Source organism: Eptatretus burgeri, chromosome 5, assembly GCF_056783735.1.
Source record: "Eptatretus burgeri isolate ZD-2024b chromosome 5, Ebu_testis_v1, whole genome shotgun sequence".
Lineage (NCBI taxonomy): Eukaryota > Metazoa > Chordata > Myxini > Myxiniformes > Myxinidae > Eptatretus > Eptatretus burgeri.
In genome coordinates, this window is record NC_140965.1 from 103,988,990 (window position 1) to 104,003,867 (window position 14,878).

Here is a 14,878-nt window from a genome sequence, read left to right on the forward strand (position 1 = left end):
GCCTACTTTCCCACCAACAACAAAACGACTTCAATTTTTGTAAATTTGACTAACCCCCTAACTCACTCTACACTGACCCCGGGGTCCCTTGGGCGGGAGTCACTCCTCCCCCCAATCACTCATCGCACCATGCATTCCCCATTCGTTCCACTCACACAGACCCGCTGGCCTCACTCACTCACCAAGCACATGCTTCCACTTCTCTCACCAACTCTTCAACACACACACCACTGAACTCCGCCATCCTTCTTACTACATCCCCTAACTAACTCGTGCTCCCATGTCGTCCCTTAAACTACAGCACGTTCCTTTTAACACTACGTAGCTATACTACGTCCCCTCTACACATTCACTGCCTGTCACTGTCCTCAAACCTCTATAAATCATTTCCCAATCCTAAATCTGACTGCAATCCCTCTAACTAATCAATTCCACGGACTCCATGAGGACTTACCCCTGCCCCCATGAAGTCGGTCTAACTAAGCCAGCCCTTCCCCCTAGCTAGTTTCATCCTGTGCCCAGGTAAGGGGGTCTTCCACCCCTTACCCAGGGAATCCTGTTCACCCGAAAGCGAGGCTTGCTGTTTTTTTTTTTGTTTTTTTTTTGTTATTGCGCAGCACCAGCGCGGCAACTCGCAACCTGCGCACCAGCGCGGCAATTCACAGCCGCGCACCTGTGGCGTGACGTAATGGCAGCTGTTCGCGTCCCTCGTCCCTCTTGGACGGTACCATCCGGCAGGGATTCACCCTCCTGCCGGATTCCAACCACACACGCAGCCATGACGTCACCCGGCGCATAAAAAAAACACAAGCCTCACGTCTCGAGGGGTTCCCCACGCGAACACATGTGCTCTGCTCGTTGGAGCTTCACACACACGATCGCGTGGAGAACCCGTCCGGTCCAAATCCGAAATCCTGCCTAAACTTTGTCCGTCGCGGGATCGGCAACATTCACCGCGCTCGTTTCCGGACCGGGTTTCACTCCCGCAAGCGAGCACGTGGGGGCCTCGTGCGTTGCACAGCACGGACCTCACGCTCGCTGCTGGGTGAACCCGGCGCGGTTCTCAAAACATCTACGACCGCTATTCGGCCTTTGTCTCTCAATTGTCGTTGTCGTTGCCATTCAACCCACGCACAACTGCGTGTCACGACGCTCATACACCATTCCATTACATTCACATCGGGAGATGCGGCTGCATGCTCACACATGCCGACCGACATCTCCCTCACACACAGCGACCTTGCACACGCTGTCTCTCTCACACTCGGCCGTTCACTCACGCACCGTGCCTTACTCACACTACGTGCCTCGCACACGCGCGCCGTTTCTGGCGCACACGCGGCTCCACTCACACACGCGGGGGCACTCGCCCGCGGTGTCTCACTTTTACATGGCGTGCTGGGAAGCATGCACTCCGGCACACTCGCCACCACACCACTCACACACGGGGTCGCTTCCACACACGGGGGCGCATTCACACCTGGGGTCTCATCCACACACGGGGTCTTTGTCACCCACCCGGTCGCTCTCACACACGCCCTTGCAACCGCGCTATGCGTGCATTGCAGCACGCATTTCGCCACACTCGTGAACACACACCTCGACACCACACACACCGGGACAACCACACTGGGGATTCGTGTCCCCACAAGGGGGTCCGGGGCCTCTATACCCCCCAAGCTCGGCGTGCACCCGTTCGCAGCACTCCTCCCCTCAAACTCGCTCGACACGACCAAACCCACCTGGTCGTGACTCGCCTCAAGGGGGCATACTCCCTCCCCTCGTTCCCGAAGGAGGCTGTCCCGCAGCTCGCACTGGGTCTCGACCCAGTCCGCCAGCTCACCCCCATTATCCTCCACTACATTCCTGTGTGTGTGTGCGTCTCTAACCCCGTCCAATTCACTCTCGATCTTCCGTGTCTCTGGCAATACTTTCATTTCCTTCTTTGTCTTTGTTACTTCCCTCGTCTGCATTTTTATTTGTGTCTCCTTCATTAGGGTTTTCCCTAATTGTTCTTTCATCCGTTGATAACCCTCATTTATTTGCGTTAACATCTCCATTAGTTTCCTCATCTTCCTGATTCTCGCCCACGTGGTTTGAAGCGGTGGCTAAAAGCACTCGCCTCGTGTCGTGCCGTTTGTTGCGCCATTAATAGCGGCCCGCTCACGCCTCGTGCCGCGCTGAAGTGCGGCCGCGCCGCCATCTTGCGACTCCGTTTGCCGGCAAAGTCTGTGCTCAGAATATGGGGTTGAGCTCCGCCGTTGATTAAAATTACAAGCACCGTCCCGGGCCATGGATTCTATATTCAAACACATATCTAATACCCCCGGCTCCCGCTGGCCTTGAGACTCCATCTTGTTTCTCGTAAAAGGTTAATTTGGCCTGCTCGTAATTTGAAGGGAATCGGGGGTCGCTCCTCTCACCCCTGGACCGATTCCCGTTAATTTCGCTGGAGGCAGGAGAGCCCGTTTTCCCGCTCTCCGACACCAGTGTCGCGAGGAGGGGGATGACTTTGTGCCCCACGACTTGACACCAGTGTTGCGAATTCGCGCCCGCCGGCGTGCGAACGGCCACGTAACTCGAATCGCGGCACGTCGCCCACCGGACGGACAATTCTGTCGTGACCCTCTCGGACTAACGCCGGGAGCTAGTCACGGGTGGACCTTTCGGCCTCACCACGATCGTGCCAATCGCCCCCCCCCACCGCGTGGGATAGGGTTGTTCGCCAAATTCGACCTACCTATGTACCCACGCGGAGGGTAGACCGGGCGATCGCACCTCGCTGCAGGTCGACTCCGGACACGGGCCACTTAAGCGACCCATTCCGTACTATCGGGATAACCGAGCGGTGTTATCGTCGGCCTCGACGGGTACGATTAATTATCGGGCGTATTAAGCCCACTACCAACCCTTTACGTGAAGCAAGATGGAGATTCAATGGGAGAAATGACGAAGCGAAGCGGGAAACAGTTCAACAATAAAGCACATTTATTCGCGACGAACGGAAAGCACACATATTCAATTCCACCAAAAGCACACAAAAAAAAGAAAACACAATTCCATTTACACAAAAAGCAAATGTAAAAGCGAAGACAATGCAGAGCTAATACCGACTACCGAGCACACGGCAACACTTATACAATTCTACTTCACAGACGGCGCCGACAACACATACCCAAAACCAAGGAAAGAATACCCTCAAGGATGAGGCGGGCCTGAGGCCGAGACCGGGTCGCGCCTACCCGTCTGGTGATGAGACGCGGAGCGGCGATGGCGCCTCACTCCGCGGGCCTCGCGGACAGTGCCTGGCAGGGGGTGGGAAAGGGGCCCCCTTGGTCGCACTATCTCAGCGCGGGGGGAAACAGGAGGGGGTTGCTGATGCTCGGGGTATAGAGGATCTTTATTATCCCTGGTGTGCGTCTCCACCTCGGCCAGGTCGCGCTGTCGGCCTCCCTCGGGTGCAGCTCCCTGCACGACGCGAGCACCCCCTCGTCTGGTGTCGCCGCCTTTCCACAGCTCGTCCCCTCCGTTCCGACTCCAACGCACACGACGAGCAGTTCCACCGCCCGCGAAGTCTTGACCCTCTGCTTCCTACTCTCCTACTCTCCGCCTCTGGACTCTCCGACTCTCCACTCTCCGCGCCAATCAGCCCCCGCGTGGGATAGGGTTGCTCGCCAAATTCGACCTACCTAAGTACCCACGCGGAGGGTAGACCGGGCGATCGCACCTCGCTGCAGGTCGACTCCGGACACGGGCCACTTAAGCGACCCATTCCGTACTATCGGGATAACCGAGCGGTGTTATCGTCAACCTCGACGGTTCCGATTAATTATCGGGCGTATTTAGCCCACTACCAACCCTTTACGTGAAGTAAGATGGAGATTCAATTCAAGAAAAGACGAAGCGAAACGGGAAAAACAGTTCAACATAATGCACGTTTATTCCGCGGCACACGGAGAGCACACATATACAATTACAACAATTATGCACCAAAAGCAGATGTAACAAAAGAAACACAACAATGCAGATCTACTACCGACTACGCGTGCACACGGCAACACTGACACAGTTTTACTTTAAAGACGGCGCCGACAACACATTTACTCAAAAGCAAAAGAAAAGGGGCCACCCTCAAAGACAAGGGGGCAGACGGGGCCTGTGGGCCGTGAGACCGGGTGGATCCGACCCGTGTCTTTGTGATGAGCCGCAAATGTGGCGGCGCAGCGGTGCCCCGACTCCGCGCTCCTTCGCGGGTTTCATTGGCACTACTTGGAGTGGGGTGTGAACGGGGCCCCCTTTTCGCACTATCTCAGCCCGGGGGGAAAAAGGGGGGAATTGTTGATGCTCTGGGGAAAGAGGATAGCTGGCTCGCTTGGGTCCCGTGACGAGCGACTCCACTGCGAGCTCGTCGCCAACCGCCGTCTTCCTTGCCTCGGACCCGAACCCTTCGGTCTCCTCCCCAATTCTCCTCAGCCGACTGCAGCAAATCACCTCGAGCGCGCTCCAGGCTTCCTCTCTCTGCAGCTCCCCGACAGACTCCGAACCCCAACAGACTGCGAGCTCCCACAGACTTCTCCTCTCCAGACCCGACTTGACTCTTCTCAAACTCGACTTGACTCTTCTCCAACTGACTAAATTCGCCCCGCGCTCGGCGCTTTATAGTCCGGCAGGAGAACCCATGTGCAAATTTCTGGATCAGAACGAGCTCGGGGGTGGAGCCACGCTCACCCATTGGACGGAGAAAAAGGGGCTGAGTCTCCTCTGATCCTCGAATTTGCATATCCCGATTCTACTCCGACGCGCCTGGAGGCGGGGCCAAACCGCCCCGCGCTTGCCGATTGGACGGATCAGAAGTGGGCGTGTATCATTCCTGATCCGAATTCTCCTCGGAAAGGCCGCACTTTGCACCTGCGGCTCGGCGCGCGTCCCGCACGAGGCCAGGACAGCCTGACGCTCGGTGCCCACAAGCGCTGCGGGAATGGCCGCAGAAGGAGAGGCGAAGGTGGTGGAGGGTTTAACGTAGTGGTCCATGGCCATGGCGACGTTTGGAATTGCGGTGATGCGATGTTTGCGGGAGCGAGTTGTGAAGGTAAAGGTCGTGGCTGTTGGCGTTGTTGTTGTTGTGAAGCGGCGTTGCGGTTGGTCGTTGTTGTGTGATGGCGGTTGAGACGTGGTTGGTTCAAAATAAAGTTAGAACAGAAAAACGGCTATCTCAAAGGGTCGCAGCCCGAATAAATCACATTTATTCCCTCTAAACAACGGGTTTGGGGCTAACTACACATGTACTTGCAGAGATATCTCACCTACGGGACCTGAATGGTGGTTTGCGAATTTCCTCAACCGCAACAATATATATATATATATATATATATATATATATATATATATATATATATATATATATATATATATATATATATATATATATATATATATGTATATATATATATATATATATATATATATATATATATATATATATATATATATATGTATATATATATATATATATATATATATATATGTATATATGTATATATATATATATATATATACATATAAATATATATATATATATATATATATATATATATATATATATATATATATATATATATATATATATATATATATATATATATATATATATATATATATATATATATATATATATATATATATATATATATATATATATATATATATATATATATATATATATATATATATATATATATATGTATATATATATGTATATATATATATATATATATATATATATATATATATATATATATATATATATATATATATATATATATATATATATATATATATATATATATATATATATATATATATATATATATATATGTATATATATATATATATATATATAAATATATATATATATATATATATATATATGTATATATGTATATATATATATATATATGTATATATATATATGTATATATATATATGTATATGTATATATATATATATATATATATATATATAGGAAGCCTGGTGTTGGCGCAGTGGTTAGGGCAGCGGCTTGGGATCCAAGAGGTCCTGAGTTCAAGCCCCGTTGAGCCACTGAATTAATACACCAGGGGGTTGACTCAGCCTGTCATCCTTCCGAGGTCGGCGAAATGAGTACCAGTATACTGGGCCGGTGTATACCCCGGTTAAAAGAGGTGTACCATATCCCTGTGTCGTAAGACGCGACCAGGGTTGCGTCAGGAAGGGCATCCGGCGTAAAACATGTGCCAAATCACTATGCGGATCATAATGGATGATCCGCTGTGGCGACCCCTAACGGGAGCAGCCGAAAGAAGAAGAAGAAGAAGATATATATATATATATATATATATATATATATATATATATATATATATATATATATATATATATATATATATATAGTTGCGAATCTGGAAACCATTCGCATTCACACATGCAGTTGACCCAAAGTTTAGTTATTTTGTAAAGTGTATGTGGATAGTGAGAATCTCCCCCTATGTCTTTTGGGTTAATTTCATGTGTGCGCTGAGTTTCTTTCTCGTTAGTCTTCTACATCAATCCCTTCCACTCCTTCATCTCCATAACGCACATGTTTCTGACTACGGACATGGGCGGAGCCCCCCCCCCCTCGCCTCAGAGCCGTCTCCACCCCAGAAAGATGGAATATTCCTCCCATCCAATCAGGGGTGAGATCGCCTCAGCTCTGACTCCGCCCCATCATAGAAGAATGTCTTCCCTCTCGACACTGGGGAAAACAACAAAAGAGCCTCTATCAGGGGAGGAGCACCGAGACGCCGACACACCCCCCTCCTCCAATCGCAGCTGGCCACCACGACACCTGAAAATTCCCCATCCAATCCGGAGGCGAGTTACCCAAAAGCGGACCCCTCCACCCCACACGAGGGAGGGATAAGAAGGATCGCGAGCTATATCCGTGTGTGTTGTTCCTTGGTTCCTTGGAGGTCGTTCCTTGCTTCTGGTCTGCTGGGCTCTCCTGGTCGTCGGTCATCATTCTTGGCTGGCCGGGTCGTTCGTCGGATCCTGGCTGTGCTCGTTGGATCCTGGTTTGTGGGTTCGAGTCCCACCGTTGTGGGTTGTGTTGGTGCGCTTGAGCTGGGGATTCGCTTGAGCTTGAGCTGCGTTCCCGTTAATGGACTCCGTGCTCCACAAGTGCAATTCAGTAAAACCGCATGAGGCAGCCAGGTACCCGACCAGACTGACCCCCAGCTTGCCAATCCTCCGCGGCTGGAGGGTCCAATAAAGGCCAGCCGGCTCCATTTCTTTTTGGGTTTGTGTGTCTGTGTGTGGCATCAGTCTGTAAGTAGAACTGTTAAGTGATTGCCATTGTACATTTGCCTACATTTATATTCGTGATTAAATCTGCTCTGTGTTTCCCTTCCTATTGCCTATTGTAAATAAATAACTGTTAAATGTTCCAGTTCATTGTCTGTGTTTTCTTTCATTGACCCAGTATGGTTTGGGCTTGAGAATTAGGGAGGCCAATTGTGCCGTAAATTGTTATTTGGGCCAGCGCGGCTTTGGTAATTCCTGCTCGGTTACGCTGGATTCGAATCGGCAACAGCGACTCGGTTCGGACAAAGCCGGCTGAGGGTGTAGCTTCCCCGGTAGCTATACTGCACGGCTAATTAGGTAAATTGGAATCAGTCAAAAAGACCCAAACTGCAAAATTGAAATATTGGCGTTCACGCTCCATTAGGCGATCCGTCGACTTCGGAGTTATCCAGAGTGACGACCTTCAATTCCGGGTGTTTGGGGTGGGGGGGGGTACGGCCCAACTGCTCCATCTTGCAGTTGTTCCCCACCCCCAAACTCGGCACCACAACAATATATCCTTAATTTCATTTTTTGAAGATATTTTGTTCACCAATAAAAGTGGTTACATACATTTTTAACAAGGTGTGACAACAACATATTTGAAACGAGTGATATTTTCCAAGTTGAACTGTGGGCTACACAACTTTTCAGGTGTTGGTAAAATTATCTATGTATGTACATTAAAATAACCATAACTCAGCATAAATGATTCAGATACACTGTCTGAAATAATTTATGTTACAAAGCTTTCAAAGGGCAGGCCATTTGGCATGTCAGTGACTCAACAATGAAACAACACTGTGATTATGGATTGCAGCAAGAATACATATTGTGCGATTTGTCATTGATAGTTTCATTTCGATTCTTATGTCTTGTTTATTTTGAAAGAGGCTTCTGGAGTTTTGCCCTTCCTCATTAAATCCATGCCTATTTAATTCAAGTCACATGACAGTGTCACTGAACCTATAAAACCAACTCACCATCGGACCTTCAATTCCAGATGGGCCAATCAAAAGCATTCCCTGCAAAGGAGCACACAATCACCGAGAAACAAAATAATGAGAACACCTGTTGAACACCAAATTGAACTTTCATAGGTAAATAAAAGTGGGTTAAAAGGCCACAAAAGTGATTTTATTTCTTTTTCAAAGATCGACCCATGTTAAAGTTGGCTTTAGCTGCACATGCCTGCATTAACTATGGATCCATTACCACAATTTATTGTGAAGGAATCAGTAAAATTAAATATAAAAACATCAACGCAATTATTAATTTGAAAAAAAAACCCGAATTGCATCTCGTAACTATTGCAGGAAACACATTACGAATACATTAACGGAGAAACTATTGCTGACAATTATGCGACCTGCTTGAAAACCAGGTGTATGAAAACTAAGAAGAGGGACCACCTTGATTTCCATGACTGGGCCTCTAATCTCGACCATAAAAAAAAACACAATTAACAGCTAATAGGTAAGGAATGATGTGCAAATTGACTTCATACAGCAGCTCAACTGTGCTTTCATTGGACTGATGTAATACTACTCTTAATGGACTGATGCAAGTTTGCTCTACATGTGAGAGAAACTTTCACGGCTGATCCAAGAGACTTGAAATCAGAACCATTCACTATGTTGCCATGAAGAAAACAGCTTTTAAATCGTTTCAAGTTGGCAAAGAAAACCTTCAAACAGTTTAAAAAAAAATTAAGTTAAAGGAAGAGTGAGGTGACAAAGTGTATAAAGGCAATGGGCTGGTCACCACGACACCCAAAAATTCCCCATCCAATCCGGAGGCGAGTTACCTGAAAGCGGATCCCTCCACCCCGCATGGGGGAGGGATAAGAAGGATTGAAGCATGACGGTATAGGAGAGTGTCGCAACTGATAGATTCAGCAGGATCTATGCCTCGTCAAGTTAGGGCATTTGAGTGTGTGTGTGTGTGTGTGTGTGTGTGTGTGTGTGTGTGTGTGTGTGTGTGTGTGTGTGTGTGTGTGTGTGTGTGTGTGTGTGTGTGTGTGTGTGTGTGTGTGTGTGTGTGTGTGTGACTGCATCACTGCAATCCTCCTGCTGAGCCTTATCTTCATCAATAACAAACAAAAAAATCAGTTCACTTTGTTTTTAATTAAATTAAACTTGTTTTGTACAGTTTACGTGTATCCACACTAGTATTAAATCAGTCGATCAAAGTGAGATTTACTTTCTGTTTTGACATTGTCAGTTATTTTTTTCTCCTCTACAGTTTTCACTCATTGAATAGCTGGTACTTATTACATGTCAAATAATGAAATCAACTCGGGTTTGGAATTTGAATCTGGGGTCATGGCAGCTGGACCTCACAACAGAACTCAGATGGGAAACAAAAATCAGACCAACCCTGTTTCCAAGAGAAAATCGGTGGTGACATGAAAAGGGTACCCCCAAACGCAAAAAAAAATTTAAAATTCTGAAAATCATTGAAAATCATTAATCACGGTCTAATTTGAAGGGGAAAAAATTTGAATTTTTTTTTTTCCAATTACAGTGTCGAAAAAAAGCCCTGAAGTGTCGATTTTCGATTTTGCTAGTCACGTCACACCACAAACTCACCTTAATCCAAATGGCGGCTTGACATTGAGAAACAGTGAATGTCAAGCTCAGATTTCAATGCTGATTCCAGCATCATTAGCAACTCTGAAGGGTTTCAGTACGTTGAATCTGATCAGTGGGATTTTGAAGAAACTACTGGAGACAAATTTAGTAATGCAAACACTTTGGGGGGAATTGTGCAGCCGTATCATTTGGAGCCTCATGCGAGTGATTCAGACGAAGATGGCGGAAGTGTTAGTGAAGATCAAAACACCAATCACATGTTCACCACAGATTGGTAGTTTTTGTTTTTCTGTTCAATTGATGGATAAATCGGTTTATATATTACTTGAGCAGAAATACCCGCCATCGCCCTACAGCTGACACTACTCAGGCACACTTGGACACCGCAGCTAAAATGGGCAACAATTGCTTTTGTCCCACTGTCGCAGGCTGGTCAGGTGTCTTGTGTTACGGGATTGTCCTGTTTCATACTTTCCTCAGACACCATTTGTGTCCGTGCACATGCCGTGTCCCACTGTAGTGTCCATGAGATGTTGATGTCCCACCCCATTGGAGGGGGGGAGTGATGCTTGGGGGGAGAGGGTGTGGTGGTGGTGGGTATTATATGGGTGATGGTTGATGAGGGATTGTGGGAGGATGGTTGAGGTGGGGTGAGGGATGGTGGTGGATATTGTGCAGGTGATGGTTGATCAGAGATTGTAGAGGTCTGGAGGTGGTGGAGTGAGGGGGTGGGGGACACTGAATGTTTTATCTTCCTAGGTCAAATCCTCTTTGAGGAGTAGATGATGATACCTTCTCTCCACTATAAATAGATGATGGTTCATTTGATTTGCTGATATTTGTGTTGATAATAGATAATTAGTTTCAGGTGCTCTTGTGGTAACTGCCGGGCAATGGCAACAGGTGTTTGATTCATCAAACTCAAATCACCCGTGTACACATGTGCTGGTAGCTCGGTTAGAGATGGTGTTACAATTTCGAGCGATGGCAGTTTCTTCCGTTTAACCATGGATATGGCATCCTCTCAATCGTGGCGATAACCACAAGATCTGGCCATCTGTGTTGTTTCATAATGTGCTCTCTAAAATGTTCTGAGCACAAATGCGAACATTTTGTCAGACCGATCCACAATCGGGTATTTTGGACGAATCTCGTCAAATTTCTGGCAAACTTAGGATCCTTCGGCCATTGGTATAGCATGAAACCATCTCGGTTTATATTACAACAACCACCAAGGATGTATCGACTCGGAATATTTGTATAAATTTGAAAGTTATTCGGCATTTGAGTTAAATCGTATCGCAATGTAACCCATACACAGTATGAATCTGGCAGTAGACAGGAGACTACGAAAAATTACCCACTTCATAATTCACAAATCGGTAAAAGACACATCATATCTATTTTGTAGGGTATCAAGGGATAGATTAGCGTCGAGGTCGTCTGAAGCTTTGTGTTCCCCTTTAAAGATTTTTCCTCACACATAGTTTAAAAAAAAGAAGACATAATTATTCAATAGCCATCGACATTCATAATCCTGGCTTCATGATGGATCTAAGCCAGACAAATAACCCCAAATAATGAGACAAAAAGAAGAGATTTTATGAGACATTCACTGCCATCTTTTTCTCCTCGTGAAGGACAATTTCAGATAAGAGATTGCACAAAATTATTGAAGTAGAACTTTTCTTCCTGATAGAATATCAAAATGTCTAAGTGTTTCAAAGTTAACCCTTGTGTGCCAAATCCTTGCTGGAGTATTAACTTCACGCAATTGAATGCAATCCAAAGTGAGAGCATTGCTGTGTGTTATGTTTACTTTATATTGAGAGACAAGCTTTCGATGTTACAACCACATGAGAAGAACAATGTCGGAATTGTTGACAGTGTATTTATGTAATAGGATAAAAGAGAGACAAACTGCTGAGATATGCTGAAAAAACAAAACCAATATCCAACGGCACAACATCAGTAACGTGCCTGTGGTATTCACGGTTGGATTAAAACTTACCGGTTCGACAACTGCAGATTCTCCTTTCTGTCCTTTTTCACCTTTCACTGCTTGAGGCTGAAGATGCAGCAAAATTGGCTCATCACACATTTTGAATTCAAGGTGTATTCAGTTTTAACAACACATGTTATTGGTGCAAATGCAGCATGGACCAAAATGTATGTTCGGTTCCAGTGTTATCACCTGACGTGTGTGAAGAGTGAACTTACATTCCACTGATTGTAATCTGTTATTACAGGCACTGCAGGCCACAGGTCAGACACATGTCTTGTCTGTTCATGCGTTTCTCCCTCTGGGAGATCGTATTCATGGTCAAGGTGTGGATTGACACTGTGGGCTTCGTAATCTTGCTTGTACACATCCTCTTCACCAGCTGCATATTCTTCATAAAATGCTTCACTGTTATGCTGACCAAAAATAAACAAATACAAAACTGATTTTTATTTATTTATTTATATACTGTGTTAAACAAAATTATTACCTCTTCTTTTTTTTACAAAATCAACAAACTTTTTAATTACACTTTATTTGCTTTGTTGAGTTCCACGAATGATGATCTGCTATTTGGATACAATTTTTCCATTATTACATTTTTTAATCATTATTCCGTTATTTACTTTTTCGATTTTCAATTTAATATTTTTCCAATTTTCAATTCCTGGTGTTTCATTTTTTGTGCAATTTTCAGGTTTTTTTTTTTTTTCGATTTTAAAATATTTAATTTTTCAATTGTGTAATTTTCCAATATATATTTTTATTTTTTCAATATATATATAAATATATATCTTTTCTTCTTCTTCTTTCGGCTGCTCCCATTAGGGGTCGCCACAGCGGATCATCCGTATGATCCGCATAGTGATTTGGCACATGTTTTACGCCAGATGCCCTTCCTGACGCAACCCTGGTCGCCTCTTACAACACAGGGATATGGTACACCTATTTTAACCGGGGTATACATCGGCCCAGTACACTGGTACTCATTTTGCCGACCTCGGAAGGATGACAGGCTGAGTCAACACCCTGATGTATTAATTCAGTGGCCCAACGGGGCTTGAACTCAGGACCTTTTGGATCCCAAGCCGCTGCCCTAACCACTGCGCCAACACCAGGCTATATATAAATATATTTTTTTTCAATTTTAACTTATTTTATTTTTAATTACAGGTATTTCAACATTTAAAATTTTTCAGATTTTAACTTTTTCCATTAATAATTTTAAAAATATTTAATACTTGCACAGGGAAATCAGACACAGGTGGAGGCCATTCAGCCCATCATGCCTGTGCAACATCAGCACCACACTAATTTATCAACACGAAATCCAAAGAAGAAAATACAAAAAATATATATATTTAGCCTCGTCACGTTGCAAACGCTGGATCTAAGAGAGCTCCACGTTGTTCTTCTTCTTGTTGTTCTTCTTCTTCTTCTTGTTCTTGTTCTTCTTCTTCTGGTGAAGACAAAACCTTTAGGACGCTGCTCTTGGACACATTTGTCCTTGTTTTTTTTTTAAATAGTGTTTTTGTGTTTTCTTTATTTATCTATTTAGTTGGAGTTATTGTATTTTTTTTCTTTTTTGGGGGCTATTTTGTATATATGTATATTTTTTTGCATTTTTTTTTTGTTCTCCTCAGGGGAGGGGGCATGGACTTGGTTAAAAACACACATCAACCACACAACACCTCTTGACGAGCCCCCCACCAACAGCACTCCTGACACGTGCACAATCACCCATCAATGCTCAAGCTACCTCAAAGTCCTGCCAACATCCCCATACCCTCCACCTCCATAACTTCCTGGTCCCCATCTAATTCTAATTTCAACCCATGTACTGTTTCTGCTGCCACTACCTTTCAAGGGAGGGAATTCCATGCATCAACGACTCTCTGAGTAAAAGTCCCCTGCTTTGCTACCATCTTAACTGTCCTCTTCTTTACTCTCAGGCTATGACCCCTGGTCCTATCACTGTCAACTCTGTTGAATAATTGATCTGCACTTATTTTCTCAACCATTTCATTATCTTAAACATCTCTATCATATCTCCTCATAACCCCCTCCTTCCTAGTGTATCAAGCCCTGTCTCCTTCAGCTGCTCCTCATAGCTAAGTCTTGATAGGCCCGGAATCAATCGAGTAGGTCTGCACTGAACCCTCTCAAAGGCACCTATGTCCTTCCTGAATTATGGTGACCAAAACTGCACACAATATTCTAGATATGGCCCTCACTAAATTCCTGTGCAATGTTAACACCAGCTCTTTTGATTTGTCAATGATCCCCCTCCGAATACAGCCTAACACCCTATTTCCTTCACCTATACCTGCCTGGCACTGTGCTGCCTGCTTACTTCCCATATCTATTACCACCCCCAGATCCTTCTCCTGCGTGACATGCTGAAAAATTACCCCTTGAATCCTGTAATCTCTATTTTCATTATTATTTACCCTCCCTAACACCTTACACTTGCTCAGGTTAAATTCCATCTGCCAGTCTTTTGCCCAATCTATACAAGTATCAATACTTTCCTGAATTTGATCACCATCCCCTCGACTATCCACCTTACCTCCAACCTATTTGTCATCTGCAAATTTGGAAATCCTACTCTTCGCCCCACTATCCAAATTATTGATGTAAATAATAAATAGTCATTGTCCGAGTACTGATCCCTGAGGTACCCCACTACTTCCATCCCTCCCAGCAAGACTTCCTCCCTCTCACAGCCACTCCACAAGCCCTCACTTTGGCTAATAACCTCCGAAGTGGGACCTTATAAAATGCCTTCTTAAAGTTTAGATATACTATGTACACTGCCTTTTCATCATCCACCCAATCAGACACTGCTTCATAGAACTCTAAAAGATTTGTCAGACAGGAACTACCTTTGGTAAACCCATGTTGACTACCTTAAATTAGCTTG

At 45.1% G+C, this 14,878-nt stretch overlaps 1 protein-coding gene across 2 annotated transcripts in view; it reads right to left on the bottom strand.

Annotated features, from left to right (window-relative positions):
- The window catches only part of LOC147027096 (uncharacterized), a 547,644-nt gene that overhangs the window by 362,604 nt on the left and 170,162 nt on the right, over positions 1-14,878 (bottom strand). For both annotated transcript variants that reach the window (XM_085883264.1, XM_085883263.1), the window contains 3 exons: positions 12,174-12,371; positions 11,965-12,021; positions 8,343-8,384 (listed from right to left, as the gene is read on the bottom strand). In XM_085883264.1, the coding sequence (XP_085739390.1) occupies positions 8,343-8,384; positions 11,965-12,021; positions 12,174-12,371 (297 nt within the window). The remainder of the gene's footprint in view (positions 1-8,342; positions 8,385-11,964; positions 12,022-12,173; positions 12,372-14,878) is intronic.